The 24616-nt window shown below is 39.6% G+C and overlaps 1 protein-coding gene across 2 annotated transcripts in view; it reads left to right on the top strand.

Moving 5' to 3' along the window:
- Window positions 1–22432, top strand: part of scinlb (scinderin like b) — a 42260-nt gene extending 19828 nt beyond the window's left edge. For both annotated transcript variants that reach the window (XM_017712288.2, XM_017712287.2), the window contains exons 3-17: window positions 1534–1688; window positions 5922–6083; window positions 7499–7648; window positions 9228–9317; window positions 9888–10020; window positions 10832–10920; window positions 11935–12150; window positions 14869–15002; window positions 15743–15833; window positions 16627–16797; window positions 18029–18203; window positions 19434–19549; window positions 20130–20207; window positions 20321–20381; window positions 21320–22432. In XM_017712288.2, coding sequence (XP_017567777.1) covers window positions 1534–1688; window positions 5922–6083; window positions 7499–7648; window positions 9228–9317; window positions 9888–10020; window positions 10832–10920; window positions 11935–12150; window positions 14869–15002; window positions 15743–15833; window positions 16627–16797; window positions 18029–18203; window positions 19434–19549; window positions 20130–20207; window positions 20321–20381; window positions 21320–21480 — 1982 coding nt within the window. In that variant the 3' untranslated portion in view covers window positions 21481–22432. The remainder of the gene's footprint in view (window positions 1–1533; window positions 1689–5921; window positions 6084–7498; window positions 7649–9227; window positions 9318–9887; window positions 10021–10831; window positions 10921–11934; window positions 12151–14868; window positions 15003–15742; window positions 15834–16626; window positions 16798–18028; window positions 18204–19433; window positions 19550–20129; window positions 20208–20320; window positions 20382–21319) is intronic.
- Window positions 22433–24616: the final 2184 nt, after the last annotated feature.

Raw genomic sequence — 24616 nt, 5'->3', positions numbered from 1 at the left:
TTATTCAGTATCTACTATAAATTACTCAGTAACTACTGTGAATTATTCAGTATCTACTATAAATTACTCAGTAACTACTGTGAATTATTCAGTGTCTACTACGAATTATTCAGTATCTACTATGAATTATTCAGTATCTACTATAAATTACTCAGTAACTACTGTGAATTATTCAGTATCTACTATAAATTACTCAGGAACTACTGTGAATTATTCAGTGTCTACTACGAATTATTCAGTATCTACTATGAATTATTCAGTATCTACTATAAATTACTCAGTATCTACTGTGAATTATTCAGTATCTACAAATTATGCAGTATCTACTATGAATTATTCAGCATCTACTATAAATTACTCAGTAACTACTATGAATTGTTCAGTATCTACTATGAATTATTCAGTATCTACTATAAATTACTCAGTAACTACTACGAATTATTCAGTATCTACTATAAATTACTCAGTAACTACTGTGAATTGTTCAGTATCTACTACGAATTATTCAGTATCTACTATAAATTAGTATCTACTGTGAATTATTCAGTATCTACAAATTATTCAGTATCTACTATGGATTCAGTACCTATGAATTATTGAGTATCTACAGTAAATTACTCAGTAACTACTGCAAATTATTTCTGTAACTGCAGTAAATCGTTCAATAACTACCATGAATTTTTCAGTAACTATTATAACTCAGTAACTATTATAAATTATCCAGTAACTAATGTGAATGATTCCTAAACGATTAATTATTTGGTATTAAGTATAAAATACTCAGTAACTACCACTATGAATTATTTAGTAACTGCTATAAATTACTCAGTAAACACTATAAATTATTAAAACTATTTATTAACTATTTTTAGTTATTCTGTAACTACTGTACATTGTTCAGTAATTCTTAAGAAATATTCAGTATATTTATTATCTGCTATGGAACTAAAGTTCAGTAGATTTGGGACAAAGCAGGTTTATTTATACAACGCTTTTCATACACAGCTGCCATTCAAAGTGATTTAGAAATGAGAAAATGCAGTTTTAAAAAAAATAAAATAAAACTTGAAGTTTTAAGTTGAAGAAATTAAACACATGGTTAGAACATGATAAAACAATAGATTTAAAAGAGAAAATCATGAAACGAAAAAACAGATTACAGATTTAATTAGGATGGTGAAAAGGTCGAGTAAGAAATGAAAACTTAGATTAGGATAAAGTGCCGTTACAGAGGAAAAGGGTCTAGAAACGCTAACAGCGTTTAAACTGAGCTGAAAGCTGGTCAGACAGGAGCGCTTTGTCCAGTGTTGGGGCTCTTCTAATGCTGTCTGTCCGCCGGTTGGGGTGAGGATTTGAACAGTGTACCAACAAAGAGAGCTCAGGAGGTTAAATTACAGAACCAGCTGTTAAGGCTGTTGTTTTCCTTTTTTCTGGGAAGTTACCGTTCCGAGTGCACTAACAAATGTACGCACTGAATGAAGTAACTTGCCTCTGTTTTCTTTCTCTGTGTTTTCTCCTCTTTTTTACTGTTAGGGGACGAATGTTCTCAGGACGAAAGTGGAGTAGCTGCCATCTTTTCCTCCCAGCTGGACGACTACTTCGGCGGGAAACCAGTGCAGTTCCGTGAGGTCCAGAATAACGAGTCCCTCACTTTCTTGGGCTACTTTAAATCAGGGATCCAGTATAAGGTGGGAATCAAATGGCTCTTTCAGAGATTATCAATCGGTATAATCGCAGGACTTAATACTTCGAATCATTAGTACAACATGCATGCATATATATAAAATATGAAACTCTACACAGTGTTATTCAGTTTAGTTCAAGTATAGCAAATTTTCACAAAAGCAGATTTTTCTACAAATCCAAATCCAGTTAGACGGTGGTACCTTATCTAATACTGAGCCCAATTGTGTTCAGTTTAGTGGAAGTGGAGCCACTTCCAAACCTCAAAATCCAGCAAAGCCAGATGCATTTCTCTTTACTTTAATATTCTTTTACATGGTTTTATTTTATCTGCGGCAAAAACCTCAAGCCTAAGGCTGTTTATAGTAATGTCTGCTCTCGAAAGTGATAGAATGGAGTTATGGTGTTAGGTAAAATTTTACGTGTCCCTGATCAAATTGCATTTTTTGATTTTTTTAAAAATGATAATAAACTAAAACATTCTCTGCAAGTAATACAGTTCTATTTGAATGCGTATTTTTTGTTTACTGGAAAAATATTGGAAAAAATAATACAATGTAAAATGTGGCACAAATTTGAGTTTTTATATTTTATTTTTAGTAGCTATTGTGCACAAACATTTGCAAAAATATTGCATATTTAACTTACTGTCACTTAGAAAATCAACGCCACGCATGTACTTTGACCAGAGTGCCAGAACTTTTGCGGAAGTCTGTAGTTCTGCAATAATATAATTGAATTATATACAGATTTATAAAAACTAAAAAAGTTACAAAATGGATAATTCCAGTCCTAAAATCTGTCTGAGCCGAGTTCAGGCCGTTGTATAATCCACGATCTACACACGCCAATGACCACCTCGCCACGTCTACACCACGGCACAAAAACTGAAAAATCCTTCTGCTGTTAATAAAATCTTTGACTCTATTGCCGCTCGCCTGGAGCACTGGGTGTACTGACGAAGTAAGAACCTGTTTTTTGTTCAAACTGAGGGGCTGACAACTAATGTTCTTAACTAGAACTGGTCCGATAGCTAAACAGCCTAAACACCTCCATCATTAATATCACAGGCTTGAGTTAAAGTAATTACTGTATGATTAACTGTAAAATGGCAGCATGAAAGTCTAAAAAATGAATGAATGAATGGATTACTGTAACGCGGAGCGAGGAGGCGGACGCATATGTGGAGATAAGCGACTTTTATTAAGGGTAAATCCAGGGTCATGGTCAGAACGGTCCAGGTTCAAATAGCCAAGACGAAGAGATCGGGGAACAGACATAATGAGAAACACCGGATAAACACACCAAACAAATCAAACACGATCAAACACGATCAAAGACCAGCACTAGACTCAGGAAAACACAGGGCTTAAATACAAGAGGGCTAACGAGGGTTCACAAGACACAGGTGGTAAACAGGTGGAAACAATCAAGGGCGGAGACAATAAACAAGGGGCAGAACCGGGAGGAAACCAAACAAAGAGGCACATGGACGATAAAAAGTAAACAGAAAAGCACGGAGGAGTGGGAGGAGCCAATCGTGACAGAATACACACTTCAGATGTGTGTGTTTCAGTCGGAAGTCGCATCAAACCCAGGCTGAATCCCAAACGGCTCCGTACTCCCTAAACAGTGTGTTAACTGTGACATACTTTCGAAATTCTAGCTTCTTCAGCCAAACAGTGCATCATTTATCGAGTGAGGATGTGTCCGAGTTCCAAACGACTGTTTCTTAGCTGTATTTTGCTCTGTTGGGCTGCAGGATCCAGTATTTAAATTCCTACGTAGTGCACTAGGAAGGGAGCAGGGAGCCGTTCGAGATTCAGCCCCAGCGTGAGAAGAGGGCGCCGCTGGATTGGTGCTAAATAAGTGTCACTGGGGTAATTTGGTGACCAAAACATATTTATAAAGCAAAGGTTTTGGATTAAACAGTGCTGTCATATGTTCATGGTTATATGACAAAAAAGTTAAAAAGATTATGAAATTACCGGAATATACAGTAATGGGCGACCTCCTCGTTCAGCGGTCCATAGTTGCTTGGCAACAATGCCATACTCTAAGGGAACTACATTTCTTGTTGGAATTCTTGTTGATGTCGATTATTAATCATAATAACAAAAAATGTGTATTTTATAATATTTTATGCTTCATGTTGATTCTTCTTAGTGTCGTGCCAAAGAACACCCTTTGCATGATAAATTCACAGTAATGCTTTATTATAAAGCTACATTGTGAGGTAACACATAGTGAAATGGTAATATAGTGAGTTATAGAGTAATATAATGAAATTCTGTGCAGTTATACAGTAGAATTGTGAAGTTCTATAACAAGTGAGAGGCAGTGAGGACATTGAAGGTGGGATTGGATAAGGAAGCTCGCTTTATTGTCATGTAGCCTGGAAAACCTGGAATAATGTAAATCCAGTGTAGAAAATGAAAAGAGGCTGAGGCTCAAAGACTTTCTGCTTTTCTGTTAAATGCGCTTTAGCACTGAAGGAAGTGCCAGTTACAACCTGAAAGACGGGTTCTCTGCATGGTTTGGGCTTGGTTCCTGTTCTGCAGGTCTGGACCAGCCATCAAAGTCTGATTAGCTTGACTTTTACTGACATGTTGTGTCAGAGCACTGTAGGTTAAAACCAGGCAAAGGAGCAACTATGCACTCTGAAAAAAGATGGTTCTTCGTGAGTTCTTAGTAAAGAGAATGGTTCTGTTTAGAACCGTGAGCTCTATATCAAACCACTTGCATGCTTAAATGGTTCTTCAGAATAGGGAAGAATGTGTTGTATATAGAAGCTTTTTTCTATTGTTATAAGCTTGACGTTGTAACAGTAGAAAAACCCTATTTAGAACCATTTTCAAAAAGGGTCTGTATAGAAACATATACGACACATTCTTCATCAAACTGAAGAACCATTTCACCGTGCAGAGAACCCTTAAGCATGCAAATGGTTCTATGGTTTTATACAGATACATTCTTTTTAGCGTAAAACCCTGGGAGAGCAATCCTTTGTAAGAGTGTAAGGCATTCATTACTTCAGTCATGCAACATTCTTTCCACCACAGACATGCCGGTCTCATTACCACAGAAAGCTTCAACACAACAGACCTCAGAAAGTGGGCCTGTTTTTAATTCACCGCTTTGTACTGGCAGTTTCTTCTGTGAGAAAATGCCAAGCAGAAACATGTTTTTAAAAAGGCACATTGTCAGTGCAGCATATCATCGCTGTCCTAAGAAAAACAAGTACCTCCAAAATAGTAACTTTACATAAGAAGGCAAAACCTCTCTTACCTTTCATTCAGAAACTCGTCACCACTGAGCAGCTTTTCAGAAGAACAGCTGAACAACCTGGAATCAGCCAGAAATGAACCCGACACCATTCGCCAGACTTGTCTGATCTTCAGAGTCGGACCAAATCAGACTGAGCCATAAAACGGACCCAATATCAGGTTCAGCTCAGTTTGGTCAGTTTGTCCAGATCAGTATTAATGTTGTTTTGTTCCAGCCGGTCTGTAAAGCTTCTTACAGCCCGTTTAGTTTGGCGAATGGTGTTGGGTTCATTTCTGACTGATTCCAGGTTGTTCAGCTGTTCTTCTGTCACAGCTGCCGACTGAAAAGCTGCTCAGTGGCGACGACAGTTTGGGAATTTAGTGTGGTCTCGTCTTCAGAGTCGGACCAAACCGGCTGTCGGTCAGATGTGATTTTAACAGCGTCCGTTTTCTGTTTGTGGCAAAGTAAGAAGTAAAAACGTTCAAATGGCTTGAGCGTCTCCTACAGCTGTGAAAGTCGTTGCTTAGCAACGGCGTCTCAGCGGAGTGACAGTGTTTGTGAAAAAAACGTGATGCGAAATAACAGCACAGTTTGAACGCCTCTCAACCAATCAGCTTGCGTGGCCAGAACTAACTGTTGTATGATACTGGGTGTAATATAGGAATTTTCAGCACTACAATGTGTAGCTACTTAAAAATTGGGTAAAATCTGTTAAGGACAATTTATGTTTTCAGCAAGTGCTGCTGTCTGTTTTGGCCACAAAATAAATGTAAAGTGAATTTTACTTTTTTTTTTTACCTTTGTGTTGAAAATGCATTGCACTGTGGTGCAAGAACTACAAGAATATATCATATCATAACATTTCTATACTATACTGTTACAAGCCTTGTGCGCCTTTTTTCAAAGAAGTCAAATGTATATTATATAATCACACGCCTTTAATTCACTTTTTCTCCTGTTTCTCATTCCAGAAAGGTGGTGTTGCCTCAGGGTTCCATCATGTAGTCACCAATGAGGCCAATGTGAAGCGTTTGTTGCACGTTAAGGGCAGGAGGGTCATCAGAGCCACTGAAGTGGACTTTTCCTGGGCCAGCTTCAACAAAGGAGACTGCTTCATCATAGATCTGGGCAAGGTACAGTTTTCTAAATCTAACAGGTGAACATCAATAGCAGAAAATGACCTGCACTTAGCAGGTGGTGTCAGCCTGGTTTCTGTGTCCGTTGTGATAAGAAACCATTTGAGTTAGTGCTTTAAATCATTATTAGATCTACTGAATGAAAATGCCATAGAAATGGCCTAGCAACACCTTAGCAACCACCTGGAATACCACAGAAATGGCCTAGCAACACCTTAGCAACAACCTGGGATACCACAGAAATAGCCTAGCAACACCTTAGCAACCACCTGGGATACCACAGAAATGGCCTAGCAACACCTTAGCAACCACCTGGAATACCACAGAAATGGCCTAGCAACACCTTAGCAAAAACCTGGGATACCACAGAAATGGCCTAGCAACACCTTAGCAACCACCTGGGATACCACAGAAATGGCCTAGCAACACCTTAGCAAAAACCTGGGATACCACAGAAATGGCCTAGCAACACCTTAGCAACAACCTGGGATAACATAGAAATGGCCTAGCAACATCTTAGCAACAACCTCAGATACCATAGAAATGGCCTAGCAACACCTTAGCAACAACCTGGGATAACATAGAAATGGCCTAGCAACATCTTAGCAACAACCTCAGATACCATAGAAATGGCCTAGCAACACCTTAGCAACAACCTGGGATAACATAGAAATGGCCTAGCAACACCTTAGCAACCACCTGGGATACCACAGAAATGGCCTAGCAACACCTTAGCAAAAACCTGGGATACCACAGAAATGGCCTAGCAACACCTTAGCAACAACCTGGGATAACATAGAAATGGCCTAGCAACATCTTAGCAACAATCTCAGATACCATAGAAATGGCCTAGCAACACCTTAGCAACAACCTGGGATAACATAGAAATGGCCTAGCAACATCTTAGCAACAACCTCAGATACCATAGAAATGGCCTAGCAACACCTTAGCAACAACCTGGGATAACATAGAAATGGCCTAGCAACACCTTAGCAACAACCTGGGATAACATAGAAATGGCCTAGTAACACCTTAGCAACAACCTGGGATAACATAGAAATGGCCTAGCAACACCTTAGCAACAACCTGGGATAACATAGAAATGGCCTAGCAACACCTTAGCAACAACCTGGGATAACATAGAAATGGCCTAGTAACACCTTAGCAACAACCTGGGATAACATAGAAATGGCCTAGTAACACCTTAGCAACAACCTGGGATAACATAGAAATGGCCTAATAACACCTTAGCAACAACCTGGGATACCATAAAACTGACCTGGCAACGCCTTAGCAACCCCCTGGGATTCCCTAACGACCGATTTGTCAGACCAACTTAAAATATGTTCTCAAACGTTCCCCGGTAGTAATCATTGCTAACAGTGTGTTGTATGTGGCTTGTATGTTTGCAGGACATCTTTCATTGGAGAGGCAGCGAGTGTAACCGCTTTGAGACGGTGAAGGCCTCTCAGGTGGCCATCGATATCCGTGACAACGAAAGGAGCGGCAGAGCCAAGCTGCACATGGTGGAGGAGGGGGCGGAGCCACAGGAGATTATTAATGTGAGGAAGAATCCTCTTATTTCTGTCATGCACACACGTTACTATAGGAAGTGAATAGAGCTGCACTACGTAAGATGTTTTTGCCAGACACAATGTTTTGAGCTCTTCTGCTTTTGCTAGACAATAAACACCATTAAGTCTCATTTAACTCCATCACCATGGATAAAAAAGAGCCATGACTGATCTGTTAGTCCGGCTACCGTTGGTGCTACACTAACTACACCCTTAGAAAAGATGGTTCTCCAAGGGTTCTTTGGTAAAGAAATCAAACAATCTAAGAACGCTTTGCATGATTAATGGGTTCTTTGCATCATGAAAGGGATCCTCAGATTGTTGAACAGTGTGCTGTAGATGGTTCTATATAGAGCCTTTTTTGAAAAGGGTTCTACATAGCACCAAGAAGGGTTTTTCTGTTGTTATCCTTTTTACAATAGAAGAACCCCTCTTGGTTCTAAATAGAGCCACTGTCAAAAAGGCTCTGTATAGAACCGTCTATAGCACATTCTCCAACACTCTGAAGACACTTTCACGATGCAAAGAACTATTTAATCATGCAGAGGGTTTTTGTTGGCTTTGAGTTTTCATGGTTCTGAATAGAACCATATTCTTCACTAATGAACCCTTGAGGAACCATCTTTTTGATTTTTGTCTAATGCCATGTAAAAATTGTGTACATTGTGTACGTGCTTACACAATTACATATATCAACCAGAGAGGGCGCCAAATCCTCTACCCTACATTATACTGCTGTGATACCTTGTTTAATGCTTTGTACAGTGGACCTTTTCCACAGTCGCTGTCATTAATATGAACGAACTGCCGTCCTGAAATGACCCTCATGAGCTCCTCCTACTCAGTAACGTCACGCGACTGAATCACTGCATCATCAGCGCAAACTAACGAGCAGAACGAGCTTCGCTGAGAAGATCATTAACTCTGATCAGCTCTCAGCTTCGTTATTAGAGCCAGACGAAGGAGGAAAAGGTGAGATGAGCTGCTTTTCCACCGTTTACAGGCTTTAACGTCTGTTCGGCGCTGTCGCCATGGTAACGCTGAAAGATGGTGCAGGACAGTGGAAATAAAGCGCATGAATTCCGATCCGAGCCTCACAGTAAGGTCACATGGCCACGAATCGGATACGTACGTGACACATGACGAGCGACGAGTTGGACATTTTTAAACTTGATCTAGTGGACACAGTGGAATTATTGGTGCATTAGGACCGCAGCAATGATTTCAGGCGGTATCACCCATCCGGAAGTCCGCAAGTTTAACGCTACTGTATACTCTTTCACGTGAACAAACACGGAAGTGTGGAAATGGTCTATAGCTAAACCTGCTCCATGTCTGTAGGCTTGAGCTCTTGAGGATGTGTCCTCTGTGGTCCTACTGAGAGTCAGAGAGAGAAAGAGTGGAGAAAGGAGTTGGGGGGTAGGGAGGGGCACGTCTTGCATGGCAGTCAGGCCAAGCATTGTCAGATGTGTTGGTGTGTTGCTGTTTGCCATCTGACCCGTGTCAGAGTCCCTGTATGTGAATGAACTCTTGTAATGTAAGATCTCATGTAATGGCTCTTCCTCAGGTTCTGGGCCCCATAACCGCCATCGCCCCAGCCACACCAGACGATGAGAAGGTGGACACATCCAACAAGAAGAAGGGGGTGCTGTACATGGTAACTCTAGTGTACATTTTGCTCCCTAACAAAGGCACGAGTGACGCTTTGTGTACATCCGTGAAACTGACCTCCGCATTTAACCCATCCGTGCAGTGAAACACCCACATACATACGCACTAGTGAACACACACACTAGGGGGCAGTGAGCACACTTGCCCAGAGCGGTGGGCAGCCCTATCCGTGGTGCCTGGGAAGCAGTTGGGGGTTAGGTGTCTTGCTCAAGGACACTTCAGTCTTGAATTGTCAGCTGAGGGGATCGAACCGGTGACCTCCCGGTCACAAGGCTGGTTCCCTAACCTCCAGCCCGTGACTGCTCCCAGTGATGTAATTTAAAGATGTGATTTATCATAATACTGTACAATACTGTCATATTGCCCACTCATAATCTGAGATTATCTAAGAAATAAATGCAGATTTAGTCATGCATGTGTTCATAGGCTCCTCTTTTACTTATCCTCAAAGAAGCAAATATGAGAATAACCATATACAGAGCATTCAGTGTAGGATTAATCAATAGAGTTGGTTTAATAATAACAGATTGATCTTATATTTTCGGTCCTTTTACAGATATCTGATGCCACCGGCTCCATGAAGACGTCTGTGGTGGCCCAATCGAGCCCATTCAAACAGGCCATGCTGTCGCCTGATGAGTGCTACATCCTGGACAACGGCGGGGATAACAACGTGTTTGTTTGGAAAGGTGTGGTTCAGAGTTATGTGCGGCGTTTAGGGTGGTGAGCTGTGGCACCTGACTACTTTCCCCTCTCACTGGGTGGAGTCTGCTTTACTCACTCAGCAGCAACCAGGCAAACCTGCTACCTTAGATTCGTAGGATTGTTTTGATTGTGGTTGCAAGAGAGCTTGTCCTCAACGTCCTTCATCTGAGTTCAGAACAAACGAGTGACTTTCTTTTCTGTTCGCTTATTATAACAACTTATGACTATAACATTATAGAGTGTTGTTAAAGACTGATTATAACAACTTATAACAACTTGTTATAAAGGCTTAAGACTATAGTTTTAAGGGTATTTTTTAATATAAAGACTTAAAATCTATTATTGTAGTATTGTAGTAATGATTTTAACAACTTACTTAACAATTTATTGTAACTGTAATGCTACACAGATAGTTCTAAAGACTTCATAATAATAACTTTTATGACGCATTATCGTTATGAATGTTGTTGTAAAGAACTGTTATTTTTATTATAACAAGTTTTAAAAATGAAAACTGATTAAAATGATTATTTTAATGGTATATTGGTGTATTACGGTAATTGTATAATGTTATAGTCTTTACGCTATTACAATTGTATTATAAAGCCTTATGCAGAGTTATTATAACTACAATGTTTTATAACTATATTATAGCTTATATGTAGCTTATATGTAAACGCTGCATGGCCTCATATATTCAAAATCACAAAATTGAAAATGAGTTCATATTATGTTTATAATACTCGCAAAACTATAACAAGGTCTGTTCCGCCTTTCCTTTGTTTCTGCTCCAAGGTCCAAATGCCAGCGTGGGAGAGCGCAAAGCAGCCATGAAGGTCGCTCAGGATTTCATCAAAGAGAAGAATTACTCCAGTAAAACGCAGGTACTCAGCCTCATGTTCATCACCTACAGCTGCGAACTGTGTTCACTAGTGTTCAATCACAATTTGTTTTTCAGTTTTTGACATAATGTGAAAATGCCTGTTGTCCCTTACATTGTGTGTAAAGTTCATGATGTTTGGACCGAAAGAAACGGCCCAAAATCCAAAAATTCTGGTTCCATTGACTTTCATTAAAAATAAAGTAGGTTTTTTTTCTTCTCCTGTAGTGAAGTGACCATTTTGGAGATACGGCTTTGTTCCAGCAATAGCGATATATATATATATATATATATGTATTGCTGTTGTCAGAACAAAACCTCGTATCTCCACAATGGTCACTTCACTACAGGAGAAGAAAAAAAACCTACTTTATTTTTAATGAAAGTCAATGGAACCAGAATTTTTTCCAAGTCATTTTGGGCCGTATGTATGTATACATATATATATATGAGTGTGTGTGTGTGTGTGTGTGTGTCTGTGTGTGTGTATGTATATATATATATATATATATATATATATATATATATATATATGTGTGTGTGTGTGTGTGTGTGTGTGTGTGTACACATTTTATATATATAAAATATAATATTTAGCATGTATAGTGAGGGCATTACCAAAAAATTAAATAAAGACTGAAAATCATCAGCCTTTGGACATCGTAGCTTCTCCATAACTGGCCATAAAAATCCATACTCGGTGCACCTCTGCTGTACACATATTTTGACATATTTTGTACTTTGTATATCCATCATCTATTCCTGCTATGTATTCCATCTAAACCTGTACAGCATTTCACATTTTTATATTTTATATTTGTTTGTATATATGAATTACTTTCTTTCTGGTAATAATTATTTACAAATTCCTTGTGTATAAAAACATGCTGGCTAAGAAAAAGCTCTAATTCTAGTTCTGGCTGCTCGCGCAGCTTACTGAGCTATTGACTGTCGGCTAAACTCATAGAGGAAGATAAATGTTGTGTATTCACAGTGTAGCCTGTCACTGTCCTTACAGATCCAGGTGATACCAGGAGGGGGCGAAACCACTCTGTTCAAGCAGTTCTTCTCTGACTGGAAGGATAAGGACCAGACCACGGGCCCAAGCAAGGCTTACACCATCGGCCAAATCGCAGTGGTGAAGCAGATCCCCTTCGACGCCTCCACCCTGCACTCCAACAAGGCCATGGCCGCCCAGCACAACATGGTGGACAATGGATCTGGAAAAGTTCAGGTGAACAGCTAGAAATTCATACGGACGAGAGAGGATTTCATTGAAAGCTTCAGATGACAGCAGTTAATCCATCGATTCGTGGATTAAAATCACATTCGTAGGGAAAAGATGACACGTCCCCTGGAGCGCACACACTGCTGCACACTTTAATGTCGATTACGGTTCATTTGGTGAATCGAACTTTTTTGGGGGAAAAATAAAACATAAAAACGAGTAAGAAATTTGACCTTAAACTTGCCGAAAATTATGGTTTAAGTGTGTTTGTTGTAGATCAGCGTTTCCCAGCCTGGTCCTCAGGACCCCCCCCAGATGGTCCACAGTTTTCCTTCATCCCAGTGTGTTGGGTTGGAGCAAAAATGTGGACCATCTGAGGAGACCCTGAGGACCGGGTTGGGAAAGACTATTGTAAAAGATGTGTGATCAGCAGAACGTTGTAATTCATAATGCTGCCCTGTTCTATTGGTCAGTGTTTTCTATGGAGATTATACATGCTGTGCCTGTGCAGTGGGGATACTTTTATACAGTTCGTAATGTCAATATTAATATTTATAATATTTAATCTAATATTACATAAACTCTGGGGGGTCTGTATGGGGGTCCACACTTGAGTTCTCTGCTCTCAGAACTCCAGTACACATTAATTTATGTACACAGTCGTTTAATAATAGTTACTGAATATTGAGTCTGCGGTTTAAGACTATGGCTAAGCCTAGACTTGATACCAATCGTCTTGCAATTTACTCCAAGACTAAGGTTTAAAGAGCAGTCATTAAAGTGTTATGGACTAATTCATTAGTTGAAGTTTCAAGTTTGTCACTTGAAAAATATTAAATATACACAAAATACAGAGAAATATACACAATATAGAGAAATATACAGAGAAATATACACAAAATACAGAGAAATATACACAAAATATAGAGAAATATACACAAAATATAGAGGAATATACACAAAATACAGAGAAATATACACAAAATATAGAGGAATATACACAAAATACAGAGAAATATACACAAAATATAGAGAAATATACACAAAATATAGAGGAATATACACAAAATACAGAGAAATATACACAAAATATAGAGGAATATACACAAAATACAGAGAAATATACACAATATAGAGAAATACACAAAATACAGAGAAATATACACAAAATACAGAGAAATATACACAAAATACAGAGAAATATACACAAAATATAGAGGAATATACACAAAATACAGAGAAATATACACAATATACAGAGGAATATACACAAAATATAGAGAAATATACACAAAATACAGAGAAATATACACAAAATATAGAGAAATATACACAAAATACAGAGAAATATACACAAAATATAGAGGAATATACACAAAATACAGAGAAATATACACAATATAGAGAAATACACAAAATACAGAGAAATATACACAAAATATAGAGAAATATACACAAAATACAGAGAAATATACACAAAATATAGAGAAATATACACAAAATATAGAGGAATATACACAATATACAGAGAAATATACACAAAATACAGAGAAATATACACAATATACAGAGGAATATACACAAAATATAGAGAAATATACACAAAATACAGAGAAATATACACAAAATATAGAGAAATATACACAAAATACAGAGAAATATACACAAAATATAGAGGAATATACACAAAATACAGAGAAATATACACAATATAGAGAAATACACAAAATACAGAGAAATATACACAAAATATAGAGAAATATACACAAAATACAGAGAAATATACACAAAATATAGAGAAATATACACAAAATATAGAGGAATATACACAAAATACAGAGAAATATACACAAAATATAGAGGAATATACACAAAATACAGAGAAATATACACAAAATATAGAGAAATATACACAAAATACAGAGAAATATACACAAAATACAGAGAAATATACACAAAATACAGAGAAATATACACAAAATATAGAAATATACACTAAATACAGAGAAATATACACAAAATACAGAGAAATATACACAAAATATAGATAAATATACACAAAATACAGAGAAATATACACAATATAGAGAAATATACACAATATAGAGAAATATACACAATATAGAGAAATATACACAAAATATAGATAAATATACACAATATACAGAGAAATATAAATTTTAAAGCGGCTTAAGTGACTCAGTGTTATTGTTCTTTGAAGTGGCTTAGTGTTAAGGTGTTATTGTCCACAGCAGAGATGATATAATAATAATACTGACAGAGTGACCGAGTGAAGTGGTAGTTTGGGACGGACCCACAGCTTCACAGCTGGTTCAGAAGCCGGACAGCCTGTGGGTAGAAACTGCCCATTAGCCGGGTTGTTCAAGCCTGGATGCTGCGGAATCTCCTGCCTGATGGCAGGATGGCGAACAGGCCGTGTGCTGGGTGACCGGATCTCTTTGATCTTCCTGAGGCAGCTGGACTGGTAGACGTCCTGTATGGCTGGTAGTTTGTTGCCTATGATGGCTTCTGCCATCCTGACCACTCCTCTAAGGGCCTTGCGGTCGCAGGCAGTGCAGCTGCTGTACCAGACAGTGATGCAGCCTGTGATGATAAGAAGCTTGTATCATTTTTCCTGTGTTGTAAGGTTATTTCCTTGAGGTCCAGCTTTAGATCATCTGTGTTCCTGTTTAAAACCAGCTGTTGAAATATTATCTCAATCAGATCTGGCGTGTGGAGGAAGGAGAGCGCGTCCCAGTTGACCCCGCCTCTTACGGTCAGTTTTACGGAGGAGACTGTTACATCATTCTGTACAGCTACAAACAGGGCAGCCGAGAGCAGCACCTCATCTACACATGGTGAGTCCACTCACAGTCCATTTCTCTCACTAATCTGCTCTTTTCAGTTCCCACTGAAGTGACCCTTTGTCTATGGTAGCTTGTATGGTGCTTGTAGTTCTACAAATACATTTGTGTGTTGCGCTGGTCTGAGTGGATAAGTCACAGCAGTGCTGCTGGAGTTTTTACCAACACAACACAAGACATGACCAACACAAACTGCGCAGCAGCAGATGAGCTGTCGTCTCTGACTTTACATCTACAAGGTGGACCGACAAGGTAGGAGTGTCTAATAGAGTGGACAGTGAGTGGACACAGTGTTTAAAAACTCCAGCAGCACTGCTGTGTCTGATCCACTCGCACCAGCACAACACACACTAACACACTACGACACAAGGTTGCTGGTTTGATCCCCAGCACCGACAGTCCATGATTGAGGTGTCCTTGAGCAAGACACCTAACCCCCAACTGCTCCCCGGGTGCCGTGGATAGGGCTGCCCACCGCTCCGGGGAAGTGTGCTCACTGCCCCCTAGTGTGTGTATGTGTGTATTCACTAGTGTGTATGTGGTGTTTCCCTTCATGGATGGGTTAAATGCGGAGGTGGAATTTCCCCGTGTGTGGGATTAATAAAAGTATCACTTAACTTAAAAAAAGGTTTGATGTGATGAAGGCGATGTGCTTTCCTGTGTAATGTTTCTATAAGTAGTTAAATACACAGTAGTATTGTTAGTGTGGTAACTGTAGCTGTATGTGTTTACAGGCAGGGCTTGAAGAGCACACAGGACGAGCTCGCTGCCTCTGCCTTCCTCACCGTCCAGCTGGACGACTCCATGGGTGGAGCTCCTGTCCAGGTGAGATTTCACTTTTAGTACCTGAAGGTGGGTCTAATGAGTGGCTTAACCGTTGAAGTGGCGGTCCTGTCGTTTAAAGGTTGCAATTATGATTCACAGTGATGATCCAGACACTCCTGAGTCTGGGAGCTTAACTGTCCTCTCTCTTTCTGGGTGGACAGCATGCCCCCCCACCCCCAAACCACCCGCATGATGCTGGGTGTCTGTTAGGCGACATAACCAGAGAACTTGTAGAGAGGAGAGTTACCACTCTGCTGTCTCTTCTACCTCTGCTCAGACACTAGAGGGCGCCCCCGAGCGAGTCCAAGACGAATGGGCTGATATGGAGCGTTTGAGCAAAATGATAGTTTATTAATGTTTAAACATTTTTAAAAGAACAGCATAAGATATTTTAACACTGCTGTTATATTTTAAGAGCTTTTGAACTCGAGTTACTGGAGTTTAAAACGGCACCTCATGTAGGTCCGTGACGTCAATGAGCTGCTGCACTGGCCAGCAAATCAGCACTCATTAGCAGTAATGCCCGCCTTCTGCTGCCTGTATGTTTCCTTTTTTCAAAACCCGTTTACTGTAGAAAAAAGGAAACATATAGGTGAGTTTTCTTCACTTATTTAGTGAAACATATCCTTCTGAAATTAAAGAGAGGTTTTGGGTGATTAGAAGCTATTTTAAATCTTCATTTTTAGCCATTGAGCTCTGTTCACTCCCATCCGTTGAGGGCGCCCTCTGCTGTTTAGCAGTCCTGTTTTCCTGCTCTCAGACACCGACTACATGTGTGTGTATCAATGTCCAGGTGCGTGTGACCCAGGGCCAAGAACCCCCCCACCTGATGAGCATATTTAAGGGGAAGCCCATGATCATCCACAGCGGAGGAACGTCTCGCAAAGGTGGCCAGACCCAGGCGGGCAGCACACGGCTCTTCCACGTCCGCACCAGCACCGCCAAGGCCACCAGGGCCGTAGAGGTAAGGAGAACGTCCAGCAGCTGTTTGATCTGCAGGTGCTAGTGAATAATAGGTGACCAGTTACTGGACAAAAGACTCAGATTTCTTTACAGTGGTGGTGATAGGAACCAGGGGTCGCCATGACTGCAACACAAATATAAACATTTTTACTATAAAAAAATAAGTTTTTATGTGTAACGATGATGAATTAAAAAAAAAAAAAAATATATATATATATATATATATATATATATATATATATATATATATATAAACATAAAAAGCTAAAAACGTTTTGTTTACTATCATAAAACAAATATCAGGCAGCGTTATAACATTATAACATTAGCATAACCCTTTCAGCTTTTAGAAGCTCTTCAGACGTCTGGTTCCCATCACCACCACTGTAAACGACTTTGTTTACGTTGCAACCCTGTCATTATGTAGAAATTCAGAAAAATTCTATAAAAAAATAATCCAAATAATTAAAATTCTTTCTTTTACTACTTCTTTTTCCAGGTTGTGTTCTTTAATACTCTTTCCATTTTGGAAAAAGCTTATTTTAATATAAAACTAAAAGAATAAACTTTTATGTAAGAATCAAATCATCATCAAAATCGGACGTATAAATACTTTTGTATCATTCAGCCAATCATTACAAGACAGCAGTGGAACCATTTCAGTCATAACTTCTATCACTTTATTTCTCTCTCTCTTGCCCACTCTCCATCCCCTCCTCGCTCTCTCTCTTTCTCTCGATGTGTCTCTCTTTCTCTCTCTTTTTCTCTCTCTATCTCTCTCCCTCCCTCCCACACTTTCTCACCCACTGTCTCTTTCTCTCTCACCCTCTGTCTCTGTTTCTCTCTCTCTGTCTCTCTCTTTCTTTCTTTCTTTCTCTCTCTTTCTCTCTATCTTTTACTCTGTCTCTCTCTCTTTCTCTCTCTCCCTCCCCCCTTCTTGCCATTGATGTCTCTCTCTGTCTTTCTCTTTCTCTGTCCCTCCCACACTTTCTCGCTCTTTCTTTCTCTCCCTCTCTCTCTCTCTCTCTCTCTCTCTCTCTCCCCCCCACCCTTTCTCACCCTCTATGTTTCTGTCTCTCTCATTCTTTCTCTCTGTTTCTCTCTCTTTTACTGCCTCCCCCATTCTGTCTCTTTCTCTGTCTCTCTCCCTCTCCCTCCCACCCTTTCTCACCCTCTCTCTCTCTCTCTCTCTCTCTCTCTCTCTCTCTCTCTCTCTCTCTCTCTCTCTGTAGGTGCAACCTTCTGCGTCCAAGCTAAACACCAACGATGTGTTTGTGCTGAAGACACCCGACTCACTGTTTGTGTGGAAGGGTGTGGGGGCCAGTGCAGAGGAACTGGACGCTGCTAAGCATGTGGTCACCTTCCTGGGAGGGAAGCCCACCGATGTGGCGGAAGGCAAAGAGCCAGGTGGGAAGTTTTTCATTAGTAACTAGCACTGTGCTGATTCCACAGAATTTGGACCACATAGGCCATCTTTGGATTTGGTTGTAGAAAAACAGCATTTGCTCTTCATTTCATGGATTTAAAGTAAGTGTTGTGGCAATCCTGGCGTCAGTGTTAATATTCATAATGTTAAAAATTAATATCACATATTTAATCCCTTAAAGTGAAAATGTACCACAGTAGTATCATAACAGATACAGAATAGTAAGTCTACAGTTTAACGGGCTCAGTATAATAATAGAATATATGTGGCTGGTGTCCTAGATCCATATTAAGCCTAAGCCAGGGGTTGGCATGCGGCTCTTTAACTGCCCTGTTGCGGCTCCACAGCTGAATCAGATCAGTAGGTAATAATAAAATAATCCTCCTCTACAGTAAAATAAAGCTCTGCTGATCCTTCAACACAGTGTAACAGTAAATGGTCTTAAACGCTGGAGTTAATGTAGAACTGCTGATTCACCCTTTAACCCTGAAGATCAGCGCAGACTGCTGGTCGCCATAGCAACACAAACAATCTAACCTATCTAGTAGCTAAAGAAAAGGCAAAGAGAGAGATTTAAGACGAGCATCGATTTCATCGAATTCATAATCACTCCAGCTGGTTTCCTGATACGTTTAACACTAAAAAGTCCCGTTCCATCTTAAATAGTCCAGCAGTTACATTGTGGCACCTCAGGCATCATTTAAGGTGGAACCTCAAAATTCGAACAAGGAGCTGGCAAATGAGAAGCGACTTCAGCCTTGTAAAAATTTGATCGCTGAGAGACGTTTTGCAAGAAACTGTTCCACTTTTGTGGAAAAGTTTCCTGCTGGAGATGCGAGAAAAGCGGCTGTAGCTGAGTTTAAAGCTTAAAGCAGAGCAAAGTTAGTCTGCGTTTTCATTTATGTTTTTTAGCCTATATTAGTACATCGGCACATACTGAGCCACATTTACAGCCAAGATGGTGAAACAGACATAAAATGCTGTGGCTCTCAAAGTTGTTTGACTTTTGTTGGAAGGACAAAGTGACACTTCTTAACATTTGGGTTGTCGACCCCTGGCCTGAATATGGACTTAAGGCTTTTCAGGGTTGAAACATCATTTACCTTGCAGTTTAGTGCACGACTGGGTTTAATTCGTGTCCTAGAAACTAGCTGTTAATATTTATATTATGTAATATTAACTCTCTCTGGGGGGCCGATGTTTCTCTGTAGCGGGATTCTGGACGGCTTTGGGAGGAAAGAAGGAGTATCAGAGCTCCAAAACTCTGCAGAAAACCATCAAACCACCGCGGCTGTTCGGCTGCTCCAACAAGACCGGCCGGCTAGTGGTAAAGGAGCTTTTTTTCTTCAGTCAGACTGATAGACGGAAGGCTGGAACGGCATAGTTTATACAGTTTCTGTACACCGGATGTTGTTGTTTACAGTCTCTCTATAACTGGTCAGAATCTATTGTTTTATGATCTTTATGTTTGCGTAAGCAGAAAAACGTATTGTGGTGTAATTTATCACAGTATCATTGACATATATCACCCACCTGCCTAGCGTCACTAGATACATATATCAGAGCTATTCGACGGCTTCCACCGCGTTGAACGCTATAAGCTTTCGCTATGACATCACACACATGCAGAACATACTTTCCGATAGGGAATGTAATCGGATACAGGCGTTTACACAGATGTTATTTTTCTATTTACCAGATTATTTACAGGATTACCCACCTCAGTCAGTCAGATAGAAATTGTATTCCGAATGGCCTCAATCAGACTAGACCATTCCGATTGAGGTGTTTACATGGACGTATTCTGTTCCGATTGAGCTATTAGGCGGATTATTAAGGAATTATTAGGCTACATGTAAACGTGGAATATTAGCACGGTCCTGATTTGTACTCTGTTCATCTCTCAGGTTGAGGAGGTGCCTGGAGACTTTACCCAGTTAGACCTGGCCACTGATGATGTCATGCTGCTGGACACTTGGGATCAGGTAGATGAAGCAGCTCCATAGCAACAAGAGATTTCAGTAACAAAAAAAAGCTCAATCCTTGAAAACCTAATAGGTTATAGTTTACAAGCTAATCGTGATCCTCTCATTTGTAGATCTTCCTCTGGATCGGCAAAGACGCCAATGAGGTAGAAAAGACCGGCGCACCAAAATTAGGTAAGATACCAGGTTTGGTTCCCAAAGTTGCAACGTCTACTGTTTTATTTAGGGGCGTTTTGCAGTGATACGGATTTGAAATAAATAAATAACTGAAATGTTCGGCAGAAAACTTTGTTGCGTTTGAGATTTGCGACAACTAAATTCAAGATCTCAATAAAAATGCGAAGAATGAAAAGTCTGTTTTTTGAGTAATTTGGACGTCTTTCAAAATAATACATTAAGGGTCCATATTATGGAAGCTATGCTGTAAAAACAAGCCACTTTGGATAAATTGGGTTTGTGATGTCACAAAAACCAACACGTATACAAATATTCTTCTATTCAGCCTACAGCAGTTTAGCACCACCCATTCACCCTGAAGGTATGAGGAGTGTTTCAGCACGGACTGCTTTTGAATTGGAAGCACAATACAGGACAGCCGATTGGAACAGAGCTCACAAACGGGGAAATTCCACCTCCACATTTAACCCATCCGTGCAGTGAAACACCACATACACACTAATGAAGACACACACTAGGGGCAGCCCTATCCGCAGCGCCCGGGGAGCAGTTGGGGGAGGGGTCAGGTGTCTTGCTCAAGGGCACCTCTGTCACATACTGTCGGCTCAGGGGATCGAACCGGCAACCTTCAGCCCACAACTACCCCTATAAAAGCATGTCAGAAGTGAGATTCAGTCCTATGTTTCCAGGGGAGACAGCGCCTTAGACCACTCGGTCATCCTGACCAAGATATGAGCCCTTTAAGTCAATTATGTATCCACCTTTCTTGTAACTCTGAACTCATTTTGTGGGAGGCTTTTATTATTTGACACCATTTGTAATTATTGCAGGATAACTCGACTAACAGAAGTGGCCACACATGCTTTTTATGACGATGACCACATGTTGTAAACAGACTCCAGACTAACAAGGCTAACTGTGTTTGCTCTTTACAGCTAAAGAGTATGTGGACTCCGACCCCTCTGGGCGACGTGATATTCCCATCACTACCATCAAGCAGGGGGCCGAGCCCCCCACCTTTACTGGCTGGTTCCAGGCCTGGGACGCCCAGATGTGGGACACTGACCCGCTGGAGAGGATGCGTGCCAAATTCTAACTCTGAAATCTCTTCCTACGCTCTTTATTTTTGTTAATTTGCACTTAGCGAGCCTGATGCGCGAACAGTGTCTTTCACAGATTCCCACACGATGCCGTGTCACAGATGATCACATCACAGACGGTTCCTTCAGCCAAGGTCATCTGAACTGATCTGCTGTCAACTCATACACATTTGAACTGTCACTCAGTAATACTCACCACATTGCTCATGGCCTGGTTCCCCAAAAGCACTGAAGAACAAAGATCACAGTCAGTTCTATCAGTGATAAACTACTGCTGACTACTGTTACCTGAGCAAGCAGTCTTTATAAATAGGCCTAACAAGTACACTTACCCGTGGCCACAATTGCATGAAAAGGGCGTGTCTGTCTGCTGTCTGTCTTTCTATAAGACGGAACAGTAAGAGAATTTAAAGTATACGTTATCATGCTAATTGCCAACTAATTGTTGCAGATTCATCAAGAAGAGACATTAAAATGAATAATTATTTTGAATCAGTGGGTTTAATCGATTAATCATGACAGCCAGTGAAGATCATCTTAACAGTTCTGTGCTTTTAGGAAACTGGCCCTACATAAACTAGCTGGTTTACTGCTCTGGTGACATCTGGCCTCATGACTCGTGGACCAAAGCCATAAACAAAGACATGACTGGTCCAGTCAGTGATTAGATTGGTCAATTGCATCTCCAAAAGATGTTGAAAGATGCTTAAAGTAGCGTAAATCAGGCTCATTCTTGCCAAATGACCTTGTGTTTAACCAGAATTCTTCTGTTTACTTGGTGTTAGTCTTACTTAGAGGTGCGTATGGACCTGCATTCATCCTTCCAGTGTACGGGATGGGAGCATTATGAAGCATGGATGATGTATTTTTAGGCAAATGTGCATTGCAGGCTTCACTATCTTGTGCTTTTGTTTTGCTTTTAATAAACTCCCCCATGTTTAAAGAAAAGGAGTGCTTTTTTAATGACTTTGATACCCAGGCATGTGAATGTTTTTTTTATTTTACTGAATTTGAAAATGCCAGCGGCCTTTTACAGTATATAAAAATCGCATGATAAATGGAGCAAAATCAATGCTCCATCATTCTTTCATACGCAGTATTATTCACATATCTTATTTAAATTAACTTCAGTTGAGGTTAGGAACATTTTTCCTTTCTCCTGTAAAGTTATCATTTTGGAGATACAAGGTTCTGTTGCAATTGTAGCAGTCGACATATTTACAGTGCACGTTTGAGAATGCCTCGGAATACAGTTACATACGGTAATATAGATATTTACAGCGCTCACTACTTTTAGCGTCTGAGCGCTATAATAAAGTAATACGGTAATATAGATATTTACAGCGCTCACTACTTTTAGCGTCTGAGCGCTATAATAAAGTAATACGGTAATATAGATATTTACAGCGCTCACTTCTTTTAGCGTCTGAGCGCTATAATAAAGTAATACGGTAATATAGATATTTACAGCGCTCACTTCTTTTAGCGTCTGAGCGCTATAATAAAGTAATACGGTAATATAGATATTTACAGCGCTCACTTCTTTTAGCGTCTGAGCGCTATAATAAAGTAATACGGTAATATAGATATTTACAGCGCTCACTTCTTTTAGCGTCTGAGCGCTATAATAAAGTAATACGGTAATATAGATATTTACAGCGCTCACTTCTTTTAGCGTCTGAGCGCTATAATAAAGTAATACGGTAATATAGATATTTACAGCGCTCACTACTTTTAGCGTCTGAGCGCTATAATAAAGTAATACGGTAATATAGATATTTACAGCGCTCACTTCTTTTAGCGTCTGAGCGCTATAATAAAGTAATACGGTAATATAGATATTTACAGCGCTCACTTCTTTTAGCGTCTGAGCGCTATAATAAAGTAATACGGTAATATAGATATTTACAGCGCTCACTTCTTTTAGCGTCTGAGCGCTATAATAAAGTAATACGGTAATATAGATATTTACAGCGCTCACTACTTTTAGCGTCTGAGCGCTATAATAAAGTAATACGGTAATATAGATATTTACAGCGCTCACTTCTTTTAGCGTCTGAGCGCTATAATAAAGTAATACGGTAATATAGATATTTACAGCGCTCACTACTTTTAGCGTCTGAGCGCTATAATAAAGTAATACGGTAATATAGATATTTACAGCGCTCACTACTTTTAGCGTCTGAGCGCTATAATAAAGTAATACGGTAATATAGATATTTACAGCGCTCACTACTTTTAGCGTCTGAGCGCTATAATAAAGTAATACGGTAATATAGATATTTACAGCGCTCACTACTTTTAGCGTCTGAACGCTATAATAAAGTAATACGGTAATATAGATATTTACAGCGCTCACTACTTTTAGCGTCTGAGCGCTATAATAAAGTAATACGGTAATATAGATATTTACAGCGCTCACTTCTTTTAGCGTCTGAGCGCTATAATAAAGTAATACGGTAATATAGATATTTACAGCGCTCACTTCTTTTAGCGTCTGAGCGCTATAATAAAGTAATACGGTAATATAGATATTTACAGTGCTCACTTCTTTTAGCGTCTGAGCGCTATAATAAAGTAATACGGTAATATAGATATTTACAGCGCTCACTCCTTTTAGCGTCTGAGCGCTATAATAAAGTAATACGGTAATATAGATATTTACAGCGCTCACTTCTTTTAGCGTCTGAGCGCTATAATAAAGTAATACGGTAATATAGATATTTACAGCGCTCACTACTTTTAGCGTCTGAGCGCTATAATAAAGTAATACGGTAATATAGATATTTACAGCGCTCACTACTTTTAGCGTCTGAGCGCTATAATAAAGTAATACGGTAATATAGATATTTACAGCGCTCACTTCTTTTAGCGTCTGAGCGCTATAATAAAGTAATACGGTAATATAGATATTTACAGCGCTCACTACTTTTAGCGTCTGAGCGCTATAATAAAGTAATACGGTAATATAGATATTTACAGCGCTCACTTCTTTTAGCGTCTGAGCGCTATAATAAAGTAATACGGTAATATAGATATTTACAGCGCTCACTTCTTTTAGCGTCTGAGCGCTATAATAAAGTAATACGGTAATATAGATATTTACAGCGCTCACTACTTTTAGCGTCTGAG

The sequence above is a fragment of the Pygocentrus nattereri genome, chromosome 19, assembly GCF_015220715.1.
Source record: "Pygocentrus nattereri isolate fPygNat1 chromosome 19, fPygNat1.pri, whole genome shotgun sequence".
Lineage (NCBI taxonomy): Eukaryota > Metazoa > Chordata > Actinopteri > Characiformes > Serrasalmidae > Pygocentrus > Pygocentrus nattereri.
This window is presented reverse-complemented; position numbering and strand designations above follow the sequence as displayed.